The 20108-nt window shown below is 40.7% G+C and overlaps 2 protein-coding genes across 3 annotated transcripts in view; both read left to right on the forward strand.

Annotated features, from left to right (window-relative positions):
• The first annotated feature begins 4102 nt into the window (after positions 1-4102).
• LOC135466133 (ubiquitin carboxyl-terminal hydrolase 34-like) lies at positions 4103-16802 on the forward strand. Its single transcript, XM_064743502.1, has 14 exons — positions 4103-4264; positions 6409-6499; positions 6718-7075; positions 7794-7943; positions 8186-8253; positions 8496-8688; positions 9406-9464; positions 9798-9876; positions 10263-10355; positions 10686-10811; positions 12785-12938; positions 15115-15206; positions 16321-16674; positions 16740-16802. Exons 1-14 carry the CDS (start codon positions 4222-4224, stop codon positions 16800-16802), a joined length of 1923 nt encoding a protein of 640 aa, XP_064599572.1. The 5' UTR covers positions 4103-4221.
• Positions 16597-20108, forward strand: part of LOC135469192 (ubiquitin carboxyl-terminal hydrolase 34-like) — a 58003-nt gene continuing 54491 nt past the window's right edge. For both annotated transcript variants that reach the window (XM_064747736.1, XM_064747737.1), the window contains exons 1-3: positions 16597-17256; positions 18505-18668; positions 19653-19867. In XM_064747736.1, coding sequence (XP_064603806.1) covers positions 16870-17256; positions 18505-18668; positions 19653-19867 — 766 coding nt within the window. In that variant the 5' untranslated portion in view covers positions 16597-16869. The remainder of the gene's footprint in view (positions 17257-18504; positions 18669-19652; positions 19868-20108) is intronic.

Consider the following 20108-nt stretch of genomic DNA (forward strand, 5'->3'; position numbering starts at 1 on the left):
TATTATTCCTCATCGAGATCTAAATTATAGAATTACACCATTATAATTGTTTCGGTATTTATCAAATCCCGCCCCCTCAACATTAACTTCAAGGGAAATAATTCGCCACGCTAAAATATTTGCCGATGTGGCGGAAAGCCATAATCATTCATTCAACAATACCTTCAGCACCTCTATACACTGTTAAGAGAAAACGGTCAAAACTACCACAAACACTAGGGTCAGATGTGACCCTGATATTCAGGGTATAGACATGACCAACTCCAAATACTAGGGTCACTTGTCAAACCCTGTAATTTAGGGTCACGTGAAAATAAGGGTTGACCTATCCCATGAATAAGAATGACATAATCCTAAAATCTAGGGTTACTGGGCACCATTAAATAGAGTGAGTGAGCGAGTGGGTGTTTGGGGTTTAATGTCGCACTTAACAATTGTGTTTGCAACCCTAAAAATGAGGGTCCCAAATATACAGGGTCATTGTTCCAGTCCTAAAAATCTGTCTTGTTTAGAACAATCACCCTTGTTGTTAGCGTCAAACAAATCGACCCTTATTTTCCGATCATATATTTCAGGGTCAGTTTGCTTGCGACATGAAAATTTGGGTCGAGCTGACCCTAAAATTTTGACAGTGTACACACACAGGGGATACAATCTATGGGATATTTCGTCCCTTGAGTTCCTTGAACTTTTAATTACATGTAGTAACATCTTTAATATGGGGTTTGGGGAAACTATCGACCAAGTATTCATAATCTGACGAGTACAAATTGTGCCCTCCTTTTCGCTGACCTATGTCTGTTCTCGCATAGATGCGACATGTAGAAATAAACAGTAAGCTCGATCTTTTTGTTCACTTGACGACATATTGATGATCTGCTAACTTTAAATATTTAGTATACATGGCAAAGTCTGTAAAAGGCTTTTACCACCTTCGCTGGATTTAAAGGACACTAGATAATACACAGATGGGACATCGTACCTTGAGTTGTATTTGTATAAAAACCCCAACAACCTCATATCAAGCTGGCATTATGACAACAGGGATGGTTTCAAGTTTGAAATTGCAAATTATTCTTGCTTGTATAGTAATATAGCGAAGCGTCTCCATATGTCAGTAACTTGCTACTGTTTAAGCACTGACATGAACAGCTTTAGAATAAAACTGTGACTTCAGTGAACTGACAAGAGGCCGTATTTCACCGGTTACGTGTGGCCATTTGCCAGCTATCACACTGCCGTCGCTGCTCTGGTTTTACAGTGTGCGCTGTACGTCTATCACACTGCCGTCGCTGTTCTGGTTTTACTCTGTACGCTGTACGTCTATCACAGCCGTCGCTGCTCTGGTTTTACAGTCTACGCTGTACGTCTACCGCATAGTCGTCGCTGTTCTGGTTTTACTCTTTACGATGTACGTCTATCACTCAGTCGTTGCTGCTCTGGTTTTACTCTCTGTACTGTACGTCTATCAAATTGCCGTCGCTGCTCTGGTTTTACTCTCTGTACTGTACGTCTATCAAACTGCCGTTGCTGCTCTGGTTTTACAGTGTACGCTGTACGTCTATCACACTGCCGTCGCTGCTCTGGCTTTACTCTCTACGTTGTACGTTTATCACACTGTCGTCGCTGCTCTGGTTTTACTCTCTATGCTGTACGTCTTTAATTAGAGGTCATATTTCACCGGTTACGTGTGGCCATTTGCCAGCTATCACACAGCCGTCGCTGCTCTGGGTTTACTGTCTACGCTGTACGTCTGTCGCACTGCCGTCGCTGCTCTGGTGTTACTCTCTATACTGTACGTCTATCAAACTGCCGTCGCTGCTCTGGTTTTACTCTCTACGCTGTACGTCTATCACACAGCCGTCGCTGCTCTGGCTTTACTCTTTACGTTGTACGTCTATCGCACTGTCGTCGCTGCTCTGGTTTTACTCTCTACGCTGTACGTCTTTAATTATAATGTACATATCTCGCCTTGTAGCATTTGTCAGATTTTGTGCGATTTCAATCAACGTCAGGAAAAAAACTATAATGTCAAGGATATTTCATCAAACGCCTTCACTTTAAGTTTCTTAATCTTACGACCACCCGTATGTTGCGGACAGACCTTTCCATGTACCGGTGCGACCAGAGAGGAAGGCACTCTGTAGCCACTACACGAAGGCCAGAGGCAACTGCATGCATATTTTAAGTACTCAGAAAATTAATGTGTTAATTTTACCAGAACGTCTGTTCTATGAGTGACGCTAGAATGTATTCTGTTATTTATAATAATATTCTGTCATACTCAACATAACATCCTGTTGTCTTGATACAATCTTTATGTTACAGTAATAGAGTGAGTGGGTGAGTTAGTGCTTAAGATTTAACGTCGTAGTTAACAATTTTTCAGTCATATGTCGACGAGAAGTCCTTAAAGGGCATTTACGTGTAATACGCGTCCTTGTTGCAGGACGGATTTCCACTGCTCTTTTATCTAGTGCTGCTTCACTAAGACAACTTACCGAAGGCAAGTCAGCCAACCTACCCGAGCCATTATACTGACACGAGTCAACCAGTCGCACTATCCTCTTAATACTGAACGTCAAGCGAGGAAGCTACAACTTCCTCTTTTAAGGTGCTAGGTGTGACCCGACCCAAGACTGACCCTGGATCTGCCGCTCTCGAAGCGGACGCTCAACCAGCTGAGCATTCGGGGCTGTTTTGAATTAATACATTATGTGTGTTATACTTAACAGAATAATCTGCTGCAATAACAGAATACATTCTATAGCATCACTCAGACAACAGGCTTTCTGTTAAAACTGAAAGATTAATTTTTTGAGGGACATAGCTTACATAATGTTCTCTAATCCAGATGTTCAGTGGTTTGCGATTTTCACCAATGTATGCATGTTGACATGTATGCATGTTCCGAATAAAACTCAAAAGGGAGGTATACTTAATCTACAAAACTTTTCCATACAAATAAACCAAATAGCTTCAGAACACAGGCGGAATTATATCTTATAGGCCTACTCTACACACTGTGTAGGCCTATAATTAAGTTACTTCACCATAGGATCGAGGGGCCTCCGTGACCAAGTGGTTAGCGTGCTAGCACAAAAGAGTATCCCAGCAGCCTCTCACCAATGTGGTCGCTCATGCTCTTGCTGGTTTCCTCTCTGCCCTGGTTCCTCCCACCATGCATTCTGCTGGCCGCCATCGTATAAGTGAAATAGGCCTGATCTTAAGTAAAGCGTAAAACCGTACATATCAGACAAATACATAAATACAGCAAGAAAGCAAAGGTAGACCAAGAGAAAGGCAAGTCACATCCGTTATGCTAACCTACTTGATTCATGCATTACCGGTAGCCTTATAGAGGGCCAAGATCTCCAGTACCCCTTACCTAGCTCATTGTGGACTTTTCTTTTTTGGCCTCTGACCAACTGGTTTCTCTGCTCAGTCCAGTTTTCACCTATCAAACTGTTAAAAGTCGGCTTCACTTCACTGCAGTTCCATATGATATATGCTCAGCTTCAACCCAAATAGAATTGTCGGATTCACTTCGTTACAACTACATGTTAGGCCTGCCATAATGCTGTCAACTTTCGGAAAAACTTCATACGCCTCGTTTTTGCGTACTGATGTAGACCTACATCCTCAACGCTACGGAAAGTACATGCAAGCCTAAAGTTACATTATATATTTATTTGATTGGTGTTTTACGTCGTAAAAGTTAATCAACTTCACATGTTCTGTCTTCTCTCTCGAATTTGAAATACAGGCCCCTAGGCCTACATAGTTTACCCCTTTCTTACTCCGAACTTTGATGAAGCTATTCCTAAATGAAGGGAGGTAACTCTAAGTTACAAGGAATGGAGTATCGTCAGTTCCGTAAAACGGATGTAATATAGCTTCAGTCCCCCCAAAACGTTAACAAGACAAGTCAAGGTGAGTTATTAAATGTTCCTTTGTTGTTGTCAACGCATCTTTATGATACCATTAACTGCGCAAGAATGTTTGTGGTCATCGTCTTCTTCCAATCGGGATATTCTAACCGGAAGTCGACGGAATTACCCGAAGGTCATCGGTAACCCATCATGGCGGGTTTCAAGACATTCGTAGATATCAGGAGCATATAATTGTTATTATGACTTAAATGAAATCATTCTTTGTCGATTATTGTACCTGGGGGACACTGTAGAGGATTCTACCTTGAAGAAATGAGCTGACAGGATCATGTGTGACGTTTGTTCGGATGTGGTATTGCTGTTGGAAACTCGTGGGTACCCCCATTCTGTTTTGTGTTTTTGTGTTCCCCGCCATATACCCATTGCTTTGTCATACTGATGCAAGGTTGTGTCCTAAATGTCAGTACGACCCAGTCTGAAACGATCGCGTGGTCGGAACGTATAGTCTAATGCCGAACAATGCAATAAACCATTGTGTCTGATCACAATCCGTCCTGGCCGATCTTAAATACTTAGTTCTACCATTTAAAGACCATACGGATATAGGAAATTGGTCCACCATAATTTGTATTTATATTTATATATATATAGGCCTGCACACGTAACTATTTATAGCAGAAATCCGGCTGGTACTGCCAGAGTTTGAACCAAGCAGGCGTGTGGAATTTCTGTGTGACAACCGCGTGTGAGCCACTGGGCACTACTTATTCTTACATATGTCTGACTTACATGGAGGAAAACAAAGTCACTGTTTGAAATTGGTTGACTTATAGGTCAAATACATTTTCAGCCCAAGAGGTGGAAGAAGCAATATAGCAAATTGGAATGTAGAAACCAATGCCGTCTGAGGAATGGAAATGGGTAGGCCCAGGTGGTTGTTTCACTCCTCCGTTTATCATGGGATGGTTATGTATCATGGCAACAGGAGAGGCCAATGGTAAACCGTATACTGTTTTACACCAAGTTAGATAAGTCCTTTCTAAACAGTGTCTCCTGTCAAAAATGTGTGTGGCTTTTACCTTTCACCTCGGCTGCACAGGCAACATCTATGCATTTTCCATTCAGTATTCACATTCCAGCTCCAAATTCACAACACAGCAAACTATTTCTTAATATTTCACATGCGTGCTGTCAGAAACAAAAACCTTGAAAAGTCCCATAAGTGTATTTAGCGCAGCATGGCAGTGGATATATCATGGCTGTGTTGTGAACTTTGGGGCTGGTGTGCCATTACAGAGTGGAATATATATGAGATACTGCCCGTATGGCCAAGCTGAAAGGTAAGAGCCATTGTTGACAGCAGACATCATTTAGAAAAGTCTCACAGGACTTGGTTTGAAACCGTGTGTGGTTTACCGTTTGCTTCTCTTGTGGATATTGTACTTCATTATAAGAGAGGAGTGAAGTGACCACCTCGAGCTAAGAAACAGGTTATATATACTTATCATCCTTCATTGACACTCATTAAAGGGTGACCCAGCATTACAGGTGGGATTGCAGTTGAAGTGAAAACCAGCATCTTGTCGCTCTGTGTGTACACCAAACATTCTAATTCATTTGGTTTTCAGCTGCCTATGTTAATGTTAACACCTTCATTTTATATGTTTGAACCCTTCTCCTGCTGCCTTATCAAACCTGAGAATAAGCAGCAGGATTAGGATAACACCCTTCAACAAATAGTATTTTAATAGCTGTTGGGTATAGGAGGAAACTGCCTATAAATAACATTTTATCTGTTGTGGTGGGGTGGGGTTTGGGTGGGGTTTGCTAGCTCAATACAATAACCCAGAAGCCACTCATCAATGCAGTCAGTTCACTTGACCTGGATTTCTTGTTTGACATAAGTGTACTTCACAGTCATGAACTGTCAGATATTGGAATATAAACCGTCTTTCTCTTCCATATATGAAAACTAAAAGTCATCATAAAATTTAGTATTTTTCAAGCGACACATTTTGCTGTTCTCCGATGATTTGTGCAGAACTCAAAGACTGCTTATTCCTGCCTTATGTCAAGAACTTCAGGTAGTAAGTGGAAATGCCATGGTATGCTTACCAAAACTTACCAGTGGACTGGGATTGATGTTTACTGTATCCTCTCATCAATGCAAGTTCAAGCCTAACTTATGCTGGCTTCATTTCTGGTCATACATGCATAGAAAGATCTGCACCCTGCAGATGGTCGGGGGTTTCCCACAGGCTCTACCTGGTTTCCTACACCATAAACCTCCCCATATTAGTGAAATATTCTTTCAATTACATGTATGAGCATAAAACATACAGCTTTATGCACATATATTTAGCAGTAAGGTGATCGTGAAAAAAAAAAAAAAGACGTGAAAACTGCCAATACAAGGATATTTCCCAGTTCCAATGATGAAATGGGTATAGCTGTTTTGTATCACTCATCATTTTTTATAAAGTGTTAACTGTTTGTCTTACGACTTTTGTTTTAGATGATGACCGACAGCATGTTAGTGGAGGGCTTCAGCTCAACAAACGAGAGGTCATGGCTGTACTGCTGTATGTCGCCTCATGGCCTCAAAGGTATGAAAACTCATTCCCACTAATTATCTTGACCATACACTGTAGACGCTGCTTTATGGATGTCTGATAAATTGTGCAAAAGTTACAGGATTTTCACTGGAGTGAAGCAAGTGGATTTCTGCGGTGTGCAGATAAACTAGAACTGTTTTTGATATTTGATCACCTTTTTTTGTGCACATTAATTGGGATATAGAGAACCTTTTTTTTTTTCCTTTCAGGCAGTGTATGTGTTGCTACAAAGACTTTAAAAATTTTGAACGGTTCAACAATATAGTTCAGGTCATCCTGAGTATAGCTATACGAGCAATACAGACTCTGCCAGAGGACTATGAATTGGAACTGGTAAAAGAAAGCCAAAAGAAAGAACTTGCTGAGAAAGAAAAATTGTCTAATGGGGAGAAAGACAAAGAAAAGTCACATGATGATGATGGGGAGGATGTTATTGGGGAGGACGAAGATGAAGAATTCTGGCTGCTGGAGGAAAAAGATAGACTTCTTCAGTTTGTCACAAAAGTGTTCCTGATGAACTTTCCGCCATATGTGGCATACAAGCACATTGTTCATTCATCGTTGGAGGTATAAAGTATATTTATTGAGTGATCAGTGATCCTGGTTTTGCATGACATAAATAATATTTTCAGTCCGTATTACAATTTGTTGAAGGGCTTGTCATGGGAACTGATTGTTTTAATTCTTTTATTTTTTCAAATTATGTCCGCATGACTCCCATGGTTTCTGTTGGTCTATTCCTCAAATTTACTTCTACCCTCCTGCCCAATGTATTGGAGGTGGAACGTTTTCAGTATGGAATGGCAAAGTGCGATGAACAACAAAAACAAAGTTACATACAGTTAACCGAAATTGTGATAAAGAATAACTGATTGAATTCTTTCATTCTTTGGCAAAAAAATATGGGATATTAGTTTTCATCACCAGTAGATTATGTCCTATCAGTACTGGGGATACATTGGTACATCTGTCAGAATGCAGAATGTATTGGCAGCATTTATTATTATTAGTGGATGAAAAATATTCCTCTTTAGGATGTTTAAACAGTCATTTGTATATATCAAATACAAAATTCTGCTAATTCATAACTTGACTATTATGATGCCAACAGTTCACTCAGCAGATGAAAAAATTGTCATGCCGCGATGGAGGTAGTGTTTCAGTTACTATCAGTATCCATTATCAGAACTTTGTCCATGGAAAACCCCTCTGCCATCTGCATGTAGGCCTGTGTGATGACGACCCACCAGGTAAATGATCTGTCACCTTTCTTACGTATGTGTAGGATCCTGATGTTCCCCCCTACCTGGTGAGGAATGTGTGCGTCTTCTGGGACAGTAATGGAATGCAGGCCATGAACCAGTGCTTTGAGAGAGCCACTCCAGAAACTCTGCCCTTCACTGTGGCACACACCCTCATTACAATTATTGCTAATGTAAGTACAGCCTACAAGCTTAAATGCTTCCTCATCATTGTCAGTCTTGCTGATGTCAGTTCATTTCACCTTTGTAGCTTCTCACTAATGAGATATTCCACTCACCATTATGTTTGCGGATGTGAGCTCCTCCTCATCATAATTTAATTATAGCGTTGATAATCTTATCTTTGCGTTAATGTGACATGTTTTGCATTTTAATGGAACTGCAGTAATTAATTGATTTCCCGTGACATTTACAGCTGCGGTTGTGGATGAACATACCTACGGTGATGCAATATATCATCCCTCTGAAGACGGCTGTTATCAGGTAGGTGTAACTTGGTGAAATGGTGAAATTAATAGATTAGTCTATCCATTGATAATTTAGAGAACTTGTTATGGTGTTTTGTATTGATTAATTTTGGCTATCAATCTCCAACATAAGCAGTTTGGTAGTGTGTCCACCATAGTGGTGTTACCCTTGATGTTAATATTTATGAAGAATTTTTGACGCCATATTGTCCAGTATAAACAGACTGTTCAGGGTCCATCTTTTGCCCCTGTTTGCAGGTACATGTGTAAATTGTCAGATAAGGACCTGCGCATGGCAGGAACACGCAACATGACAGACCTGATGTGGGCTGCCGTCAAGGAGCCTCTAGATACACATTTCACATTTGACAAGGAAGGCCTTGACCTGGCCTTCAAGTACTTCACCTGCTCCACACTGACAATACGATTGGCCGGAATTACACAAATTAATGTAAGTCCGCTGTTTGACGTTTTTCAGATATTAACATTGTTTCGTGTAAATCCTCACACTTTTGTATCAAGGGAAAGGTAATTTTGACTAGTGTGGAGATATTGAGATCACCTGTTCGAAGAGCACATTGCAAAGACATGGCTGAAATACTGAGAATGAGGCGTTAAACCCCAGACACTTATTCATTCAAGGAGGATAATAATTCCTGTCTCCAGCTCATGCTGGCTTCGTCTCTGGCTGTAAGTGGGAAGGCCTGCCAGCAACCTGTGGATGGACATTCTTTAGAGCCCGGTTTCCTGCCACCATAATGCTGGCCACTGTCTTAAAAATGAAATATTCTTGAGTACGGCTTAAAACACCAATCAAAAAACTAAATAAATAAATTCCTGTCACAGATATTTTCACTTGTTATGTGACAATCAGTTGGGTTTTGTTGTCATTAGATGGAATTTGTTAAAGTTAATAAACTTCTGTGTATTTTCAAGTCCAGATAGTTCCACGTTAACTGACAGACCATCAGCAATGCAGGGATTAGGGATAGATGCAGTACAACGTTTTAAGTCTTACACATAGCGGACTGTTCAGTCACCATTTGTTGATGCATGATTACATTGGTACTTCAGAAATGTAGGTTGTACCATTATTTTCTTGGTCAGCATTGTATCCAATTTGGTGTAGTTAGTGTTATCTGTTCAAGGTTTCCTTTTTACATTCCAGAATCAGATTAATATCTACAATGAAAGTTGTAACAATGAGACATTAGCTGATGCAGAAAGGTAAGAAAGGTGTAAATTTTGTTCTCTTTCTTTAGAAATTTGATTTTGCTGGAGCCCATGGGATTTAAATGAAGATCTAGACTAGGTGTATTTTTGGAACAAATATATTTTGTTGTCAGTTTTGTAAACCTGTTAAAAAAGAAAGAATTAAAAAGTGTCTTTCTATAGTTGAAAGAAAACACATGTACTTCCTGTATATTACAGGCACATGCAGTTGGATCCTTTGTTCATTGCTTAGCATGAATCATTACATGTAAATACATGAACTACATCATAGATTCCTGTAACAATTGTGACTTTATTATAGATTCTTATTTCTTTGCTTCTTTTCAGTGCTGGTAATCAGCTAGCATCTTGGTTGATTGACAGTAAAATCATAGAGCATATATTTGGACCAAATCTCCATGTGGAGGTAACAGAGAAGTATTTCTTGTGTGTTACAGAGAATGAATAATCTGTTTTAGCTTTGAAAATTGCACTACTCATAGATATCTCTTTCTTTTAGAATGACTAAGAATATTAATGTAGGCCTACCCTTAGCATCTTAAGATTTTACGGAGGGAAAAGATTTTATTGGGAAAAAATTTCCTGTAGTATTAAAACTTTGACACTCAAGGGTGACAGAGAAAGTTCTTTTTGTATATAAAGTTTTGAATTTGTTATGTAGTTGGTGTATCTAGCCCATTTCGACACTGTTGTTTGGAGTACCAGTGGTTGCTTTGATGTACAGTGATGTGTCTGTGCTATGACTTAGCTGTGGCATGTTTCCTGTGTGTACCATGTTATCTTTGTTGTCAGTTAATCAAGCAGAGCCAGGTGATCCTGAACTTCCTGGCCATGGAGTGGAGGATAACCAACGAGCACATAGACTGTATATGGGCAGCCAGTCAGGTAGGTGCCTTGACCAGCTTCTCAGATTTTGGTTCCATGATTTCCTTTGCTGATAGCCTGTTCACACAAGAGTGAAGAATTCTTGAGTGTGGTTTAAGACTCCTTACAGAACGTTTAACTTGAATTTCATTGAGATATATGTATAATTTTATATTAAAAGAAAAAAAAAAATTCAGTTAACCTGTCCAAGTATATCTGCCAGTATACAATCAATATATGGGTACATTAATTACAAAACTGCCTTTATGCAAAATAATATTTTGAAAAGGTAGGGCAGTAATCTTATTTAGTCTGCCTGTGTGTGACACCTGGTTGTGATTGTCGTTACAGCTGAAGCACTGCGGTAAGCAGGTGTATGATATCCTCATACCCCTGATCAAGAACCTGGAGCTACGTCCTGTACAACACCTCCTCAAACTGCTGTCCAAGTTAGAACCTGCAGCTCACACAGAATCTGTAAGTTTATTCAGCTGTCAAATCTCCACAACTCTACTGATTTAAAATCTAAATGTCAAATGTCACACGAATGCAGGTTGTGGTACAGGAACCTTCAGCTTCTGACTACTACTGTTAAATACATGAACATAAGCTACCTTACATGGCGTAAATCTTTTCACTACATACGCTATCACAGGCAATCAAGGTACCCACTGGTGTGTGACATTTAGCGTCACAATCTTCAAAATAGCGCAAGCGGATTTGATAATCTTTTGTGTCACGAAACTTAGCGAATAATAAATGAAAGCACGACTCCAAACATAATTAAAATTTTTATTCAATGCATAATCATAACATATAAATCACAATGAAACAATGAAGAAAACATCATCAAGGGAAGCTAATATGTGACCATAATGCACGGTCTATTTCATTAACCACACTGACACATCACAATCCTCAAAATAGCGCTGACGCTAAATGTCACACACCAGTGGGTACCTTGATTGCCTGTGATAGCGTATGTAGCGAAAAGATTTACACCATGTAAGGTAGCTTATGTTCATGTATTTAACAGTAGTAGTCAGAAGCTGAAGGTTCCTGTTCCACAACCTGCATTCATGGAGAATGACTACTGTGATATTTGTAGAACGGCTAGTGTTTAGAGACACTGTAGATTTATAATATATATTACCAATAAATAAAGCACAAATAATAAATCATTTCTTCTAATTAGGCCTACATTTGGATTTAGCATAACAAACATATCATGTTTTGATCCCAAAACGGCAGTTGTTTGTGTATACAGGATGTTTTAACAGGTTAAAAAAAAATTACCAGTCGTTTTAGGCAAGTTACCATACAATTAAATAATTCTGCAACCCCTGCTATCAGAACAACATGAAAAGGTAAAATTGTCAGTGAGTGAGTTATTGGAATAAACCAAGTAGGCCTACCGGTTGTAGTCAATAAATGTAGGGCTTTGAACGTCATTCAGATTCGTTCCTTGTGAGGAAGAGCTGAAATTATTAATTTATAGAATGTTCTGACAAATCGTAATTCTGGACAATCAGCGTGTACATACATATACATGTAGTCCTATATGTAACTTCAAGAATCTCTACCGGTGTGTCCTTGCCATATTTGTTCTATTGAGATACAGCTATACAATGTAAGGACCAAAACATATTACGATATGTTGCCTTGATCTGTTGCCACATACGGCAGTGGTACAAATAATGAAGATTTTCTCTCACTAACTGAACAAATAGACCTGGTAATGACTTAGTTGCACAAAATTTTGGGAAAATATCTACAATCTGACAGTATATCATAGTGTGACGTTCTGGTGCATTGCATGCTCGTTAAAGACATGTCATGAGGTGGAGCTGGGTCCTCTTTTACAGACAGAATAACTGATAGGCCCTTTGTGGGTGGGGAAGACCAATGAATTGTACTAAAAGACTATTGGTCATTAGCTACAAGAAAAATAAAAATTGAAGAAGAGCAATAGACCCATTTCATAGCCCTAGGGCTCTAGTTTTATCACTTTTTATCTTTTCTCATGCAGCGTATTCCCTAATGGCATTCTAAGTCGGGAAGTGCCATATACCCTCTTGGCCTCACAGCGTGATGGTTTTTGATGGAAGTTGTCTAGCCCTTGATCAATGAGAATCTGTCTTTTTCCATTATTTTTGATATTTTGTTACGTGCCTGTTGAAAGATGGTGTTGCCCTTGGGCTCTGTCCATTTCCCTCATTCTATTACCAAACAGCAGCCGTATAAGTGAGAAATAAGTCTTTAAGTATTGTGGTAAACATCATTGATTGAAATAAATAAGTCAATGAAAACATAGAATGTTTATTAAAACCCAGATTGTGAATAAACTTTAAGGGGTTTCAATCTACAGAATTACAGCTAAAACTTTTGGTTGTTTTGTTTCACGCGTTACCCTTTCTGATGTGTGAAATGCTGCGTCCTGATTATTGCAGACCTTGTACCTGGCCTCAGCTCTCATTAAGTGTATCTGGAACAGTTACTCAGTGAGCCAGTGTCCTGTGTCCACTATACAGCACCAGCCCCAGGTACAGGCCCAGATGGAGGCTTACACTGCCATAGCCAGACAGAATGAGGAGATAGAACGTGGTAAGTTATCACTAGAGGACAATACTTTCCTCCTCTCTCTTTTGGTGCTGAATGGAGTTTGGAAACCTTTCCTATCTTCCATGTGTCCTTCACCTGTGAGGTCGAATGCAATTAGCTATTGGCGAAAATCACTGAAATTGGTGTATGAAGCAAAAACTGGCTTTAAAATCCTAGTTCATGATGACTGAGGTCAACTGTTTGTGAATGCGGTATTTGTTACATTGACTATAGGGCTTGAGTAAGTTTGTTGTGAGAAAGGTGTTTAGTTGCCTCAACCTGGGATTACTGTGAAGCACTTCATTATGGAATGGAACTAATTTTTGCGGATTTTGCTGTTAATAATTTAACGCGAAAAAAAATTCCAGCAAAAAAATATCCAATATTGTAGTAGTAACAATGAAGTGAAATCTTTGCGGGGCAGAGGGGAGTTGCGCTAAGAAAGCTCGACGGGCCAGCTAAATATTTTAACAACAGGGAAGGGAAATTACGGTTTAAATATATACAAACTCTGGTGCTAAGGCTTGGTGGGTATAAAACAAAGTGGGAGTTCATTTGTCTTTAGTTTGATTAGTGTTCACTATGCCGGTAAAGTGAAAGAAAAGTAGATACCAGCACGTGCTGGCTTCTAATGAATGTCACGCTGATAAACTCTGTCCCATAGGCTGTGTCTCTCCTGTGGTGCAATGAGTGAGCTTGTAACAAACGGTGAAGTGTATACAACAAGGGCCGTTTGAAATCTACGGCAATGTTTGCGGTTTCTGACCTGCTACAGAGGACGATTAAAACTGAAAACAATGCAAAACTTGCTTGATAAAGAATGAGTAACTGGTGCCGATAATGGTGAATTCATATGTTTTGTGTTGAACTGCTCAAAAGGTGACAGGTCACTTTTCCAGGTGTATAAATACTCATCAGTGGTTCAAAAAGAAGTGACTCCTGTTTGAGTACGGCTCAAGGTAGATGTGAAAGTAATCTTCTTACGTAGTGATAATCCACCCCCCCCCCCCCCCATTGTTTTAATTTCTGATCCAGATCATGAGGATTAGTGACACCACAGGAAACAAAGGAGGATTAAAGCCATCCATGATTATATCTGTTTGACGGGTTTATTTCACTTATGCCTACGATTTGAAAAATTAGAGTAGAAAAGTCGAAATAGAATGAAATAGAAAGGATAAGTGGAATGGAGGGACAAGAGATTAGGATTAGCGCCTCAGGTGGCAAGTCACTTCTGGGATCAGTCAAACATGACAAAACTCAGATATTGATAAAAATTGTATATTTATTTTTCTCAGACATAGGCATTATAATATAGTCCTAACGGAATTTGGAACAGATCAAACTTTAATATAATTATGTTATTGAAAATCTGATATACGTGGGCTGGGATTGGTCTGGCAGAAGTCAAAACACCAATGGAAACATGTGTCCGTGTACAAAGGCATGGATATGCGTGAACTGTGGTGGGATAGAGAAAAATGTTCCGTTACAGAAAAGCTTGTCTGCTTCACATAGGTATCGTAGGCTATCCTGAGTCCCCAAAAGGGTAATTCTGTCATGGGTGCTGCTAACTTAACTAAGTTATGATGAAATCACAGAATTCTTTCTGTTCATGTACAAGAGCCTGCCAAAGGTCAACACTTTTCAGACTTGAGTGACTGCTGACAAGTGATTAGATTTCAGTGTCAGTCAGGTGATAATGGGATTATAGTATTCCACTGAGAAGTCTATGGGGTGACCTAATGCTGGACCTAATCTTGGAAAATTGTATGATTTTAAGATTTTTTTTCAGTGAAAATTAATTCCTGCAAACATGTTTTTGGATAAAATCTGTGAAAATAAATTCCAGCGAATAATAAGTACTCCACAGTATTCAACCAGAAACCATATATCTTTAACTCTGTAATCTTGACGTCATCAGGTTTAAAAAATCAGCACTACATGATTGGTGTTAGTCTTACACATTTAAATGAAAAGATTGTAAATGTTTTAACATAAATGTATTTGTAATTACACCTGAGCAAAAAAAAAAAAAGGAATTTAGTGACAAGGCATATGAATTATGAATTATATAATATCAATCTAGAGAGTTGAAAGCTTAATTCAACATATTCAGTCGTGTTTGAATATTTAGTGTTATTATGAGAATGCTTTTTGTTGGCGTTTTATGTTTCAGCTGGATTAGGAAAGGCAGGCCAGCATGAGGTGAGCAGCAGTAACAGCTCCCAGCTGAGTGAAGGGTCCAGAGAGGACGGCACCTCCAGAAAGGTCAGTTTTATAGTGGGGGAGGAGGGAAGAGGAATGATAGCACGAAGGCCTCATCAACTGTGTAGGGGTTCTGTCTGAGGGTGTAGCTTATTGCACGTCATGGTGCTGTATAGGTCAAGATCATAGCACATGAACACCCCCTCCAGGGTGTGCCCGATTATCACAGCGATGTACACTTCCAGGGTGTGGTGCATTATCACAGTGATTTACACTTCAAGGGTGTGGCAGATTGTCACAGTGATGTGCATTTCCAGGGTGTGGTGCATTATCACAGTGATTTACACTTCAAGGTGTAGTGCATTATCACAGTGATTTACACTTCAAGGGTGTGGCAGATTGTCACAGTGATGTGCACTTCCAGGGTGTGGTGCATTATCACAGTGATTTACACTTCAAGGTGTAGTGCATTATCACAGTGATGTACACTTCAAGGGTGTAGTGCATTATCACAGTGATTTACACTTCAATGGTGTGGCAGATTATCACAGTGATGTACACTTCAAGGGTGTGACAGATTATCAAAGTGATGTGCACTTTATGGGCGTGGCCCATTGTCACAGTGATGTGCACTTCAAGGGTGTGGGGCATTAACACAGAGATGTACACGTCAGCTTAGAGATCAAAACTGTGGCATTCCTACAAAAATACAACTGTAAGAAGTCAGCATGTGTGAAGTTGTGTTGAGAGCTTCAGTGGGACAGAAACAATGGTCAGTGTTAAAACAGAAGCAAACCATACTTCCTGTACATTGCACTGTATTGCAAGGGTGATTGCTTTAACATTGAGGCTGTTGGCAACAGAGTTGTGTTCTCATCATGGTGGGTGTCAGTTCCCATGAAATATACTTGTGAAGAAAGCAGCACCTAATGCTTTGTTTTGCTTGCTGATCTTTGCTGGATAGCACTAACATTAGTTATGAGTTTAGGGTGTCATAAGAGACATATCAAGATATATATGAGATAGTCTCATCACAGAATTTGTCACATTCACCAATGATTTTTGGGCTCGTTCAGGTGAGACCATAGCCTTTCAGTCCCCCTCAACTGCTTGATAATGTGATCTAGATGGCAGGCTTTTGCTAGCACTGTTTGAATGGCTGGTGCATTTTCCTCAGGTAATCTGCCGGCCTCACAATATGGAGGGATCGGGGGAGGCTGGGATGTGTCGAGGCCGAAAGTCTGGTGTGGCAGAAGGGGGTGAGTCTGAGGAGAGCAATCTCAGCGCTGATTCTGAGGGTAGTGCCCCTGGGGTGGGACACCACTGCGGCCTGGAGGGGGCCGTGTGTGACCAGGTACACAGGGACCTCCATGTGGTCAGAATGGGGCGCAGACACAAACACATGGAAAAGGAGCGACACAGTGGCAGTGAAGCCAGCGAGAGTGAAGTGGAGTGTAGCGAGTCCAGTGAGGAAATAGAGACTGAGGGAGACACAGAACAGGAGTCAGCAGAGGAGCCGGCATGTATAGGGGTAGGAGTCAAGGGTCACCCTCATATAGGTCACCGACCTGTCCTCCGTAAACATGTACATTCCAGGCAGTGTGGTCACGGTGGGGAGGAGCGAGGGGCTGGCGAGGCAGGGAAGGGCGGCGAGGATAGCACAGAAGAGGATGGAGAAGAGTCAGACTCCGAGGAGGATGAGTTTAGAGATACGGAGGATGAGGAGATGCATCAGCACCCCAAACTTATCAACCTCAAACATGGCTGGCCCACGAAGGAGTCCGACGAAAGCTCCGAGTTTGATGAGGAAATGACAGAGGCACAGATGATGCAGGATGTGAAACTTCAGTACGCTGCGCAGCAAGCTCTGAGACATCAGCGGGCTAAGGCAGCCAGGCAAGCTCGGACAGGTCAGCTCATCAAACAGGCCCAGCTGGTGCTGCAGAGGGGGCGGGGCCAACGACGACTAGCCCCTCCCCGACGCCAAAAGGCTAGACGAGGCAAACCTCACCTGCCAGGGTCTTCAGGGGTGGAGAAGCACAGCTCTGGTCAGAAGGCTGGGAAACCCTCCCCTGATAGAGGAGAGTCTGTGGACACTGGACAGACAAGCCAGGTAATCTAACTTCTTAGTGATTGCCACATCTACATGTACATAATGGTGTAAGATCACCATTCTAGCCTCTTATAATCTACCTGTATTACCAGTATATTGTGTACTAAATTCTTATTCAATATAAGATTCCTTATTCCAGCCCACTGCGCATAGCTTTACTTCATTTCTGCTCATTGCTTTAACAACTTCATACCATTTACACTGCTGTCCACACAGTATCCACTGCTTATATGTTCACCTGCTTTTTTCTCTGACACTTTCCTTCAGACAATACGTCACATTGATACTCATAATGAACCATTTTTAGCCTGTAGACATGGTATACACTCTAAGAAAGGTTGTTCTTCAAGGCACCAGATTTCGTTCTTTGGCATGCTACACAGATGGAACCAAAGTTAGAACCAAATAAAGAAGCAAATGAAAATTTGTTTTTTTTTTTTTTTGGCTGCACCAAATTCCTCGACCTGCAGCTACGTGCAAACACATTCTATAGACCACTAAAGCGAATCGTCACTGACCTGCTATGTACTTTCGGCACTGTTTATTCTTCTCAACCCACACCACCAGAAGGCCGTTAGGTTTGAACCAGAGCTACCTAACGACCGCAAGATGCTGGACACTAACACTAACAGTTAGATTTCACACCTTTTCTGGAGGCTTTATTGCTTACCCATGCAGTAGCAATCAGATATGTATATTACAGATATACCAACAGGCTCCATAGAGAATGAAGTATGAGAGCAAAGAACCATGATTAACGAAGATTTCTGAGAGTGTAAATAGTATATGTTGTTTCCTTGTCTGGATTATATTTGTGTCATCAGGTGAAATTTATTTAATGAAGCATGTATTTAATTCTTTGTTTTATTAAGATTCGTGGCAAATGCTTTAAATCAAGGCTGTTTAACTTCTATGATGGAAGCCAGTGGGGTAACAAAGTAAAGCTGCAGCTGATCCGAAATTGAACCTGTGACCTCAAGGGTCATGGCTTATTTGATGTTAGGTGATAACAGAAGCCATTTTTGTGCTTGGCTGTTGAAGTTGTAGCCAGAGTACTGAAGGCGTCGAGTTGAAAAGTAACTATACATCATTTGAGTTTGCGTCATTTGTTTTTGTTATTTTGCCATGCTTGCTTTCAGTCTTAAGCCCACCTGTTATTCCACTGTCTTACCTGTAATTTGGCTTACCTTGAATATGATGTTGAATCCAGTACATCATGTAACTCACCTTGATGTGGTTATTGTGTAGGACAACCCTGAGGTTGAGTCAGATGGGAATGTAGCAGGCACCAGCTCTGATCAGACCCCTGCCCCTCCCAACAACACCAAACCTGAACAGCCTGAGGTCTATGACTGTACAGAATACTTAGAGCAGGTCCGGTCTCAACGACGGCTGCACCAGCGTATACAGGGGTGAGTTACACAGCACAATTGCATGAGTGGATACAGGGGTGAGTTACAGCGTATGGCTGCATCAGTTGATACAGTGGCGAGTTACACAGCACAATTGCATGAGTGGATACAGGGGTGAGTTACACAGCACAATTGCATGAGTGGATACAGGGGTGAGTTACACAGTAGAGCTGCATCAGTGGATACAGTGGTGAATTACACAGTAGAGCTGCATTAGTGGATACAGAGGTGAGTTACTCAGTGTGGCTTGCCTTAGTGGATACAGGGGTGAGTTACACAGTATGGCTATGTTAGTGGATACAAGAATGAGTTGCACAGTATGACTGCATTAGTTGATACAGTGGTGAGTTACACATTACACCTGCATTAGTAGATATAAGGGTGAGTTACACAGTAGAGCTGCATTAGTGGATACAGGGGTGAGTTACACAGTAGAGCTGCATTAGTGGGTACAGGGGTGAGTTACACAGTACAGCTTCATTAGTGGTTACAATGGTGAGTTACACAGTACAGCTGCATTAGTGGATTCAAGGGTGAGTTACACAGTACAGCTTCATTAGGGGTTACAATGGTGAGTTACACAGTACAGCTGCATTAGTGGGTATAGAGGTGAGTTACACGGTCAGCTGCATTAGGTGGATGGAAACCTACGACCACACGCAGGTTCCTGGAAGTGTGCTGTCATACCCTGTCATGTATGACTGGAGAAGCTGCACTTGAACTCACAGCAACGCATTGTGTCATTGTGCTGGGCTAGCACGCTAACCACTAGGTTGTGGAAGACTCAAAAGTTACTGAGTTCAGCTGCATTAGCTAGTACAGAGGTGAGTTCCTTAGTGTTATCGCAGCACCAGTGTTTAGTTTGATTAATCTGTCTTGTGTCGAGTTGAGCTTGTTTTGCAATTTGCATGCTTTGTTTCAAAGTTACATTGTATGTGAGTTAACGACATTAGGAGTGTAAGTGTTCATGCTTGTATCTTACAGTGAATACATCGATGATATTTTGAGCCCAGACGATGGCAGTTGTAACAGTTCACGTCTCTCTGCTAAATCTGACAAGAATATGGCTGACTTTGAGGGAGAGGAGGGACTTAGTGATGAGGAACTTGCCCAGATCAATGCTCATGTCCATTACAACTCCCAGATGCAACAACAGCTGGCCAGCATGGCGTCACTCTACCAGGGTCACATACCCCATGGTGAGAATTTCTGTTTCCACGTCCCGTTGAGTTACGTACACTTTGTTTGATCCCCTTTATGTCTGTTCATTTGCCACAGTATCATTTTTAATTTTTTTCAAAATGTAAAAATATTCATTGCAAAATCCTTGATATGGTTGAAGGTGTAGCTGAATGATTTTAGAAAATTAATATCTGTAATTTGTAATATGAATCATATAGGGGAAACTACACCTTAAAACACCACTGAAATTTCTTGAAC

This window comes from Liolophura sinensis, chromosome 6, assembly GCF_032854445.1.
Source record: "Liolophura sinensis isolate JHLJ2023 chromosome 6, CUHK_Ljap_v2, whole genome shotgun sequence".
Lineage (NCBI taxonomy): Eukaryota > Metazoa > Mollusca > Polyplacophora > Chitonida > Chitonidae > Liolophura > Liolophura sinensis.

Bases quoted from the DNA above. Each gene is read 5' to 3' on its own strand.
- LOC135466133 (XM_064743502.1), top strand. From the start codon at position 4,222: ATGTGTGACGTTTGTTCGGATGTGGTATTGCTGTTGGAAACTC. The intron at 8,689-9,405 runs GTAAGTCCGCTG...TTTACATTCCAG, and splicing joins CCGGAATTACACAAATTAAT to AATCAGATTAATATCTACAA. The intron at 9,465-9,797 runs GTAAGAAAGGTG...GCTTCTTTTCAG, and splicing joins ACATTAGCTGATGCAGAAAG to TGCTGGTAATCAGCTAGCAT.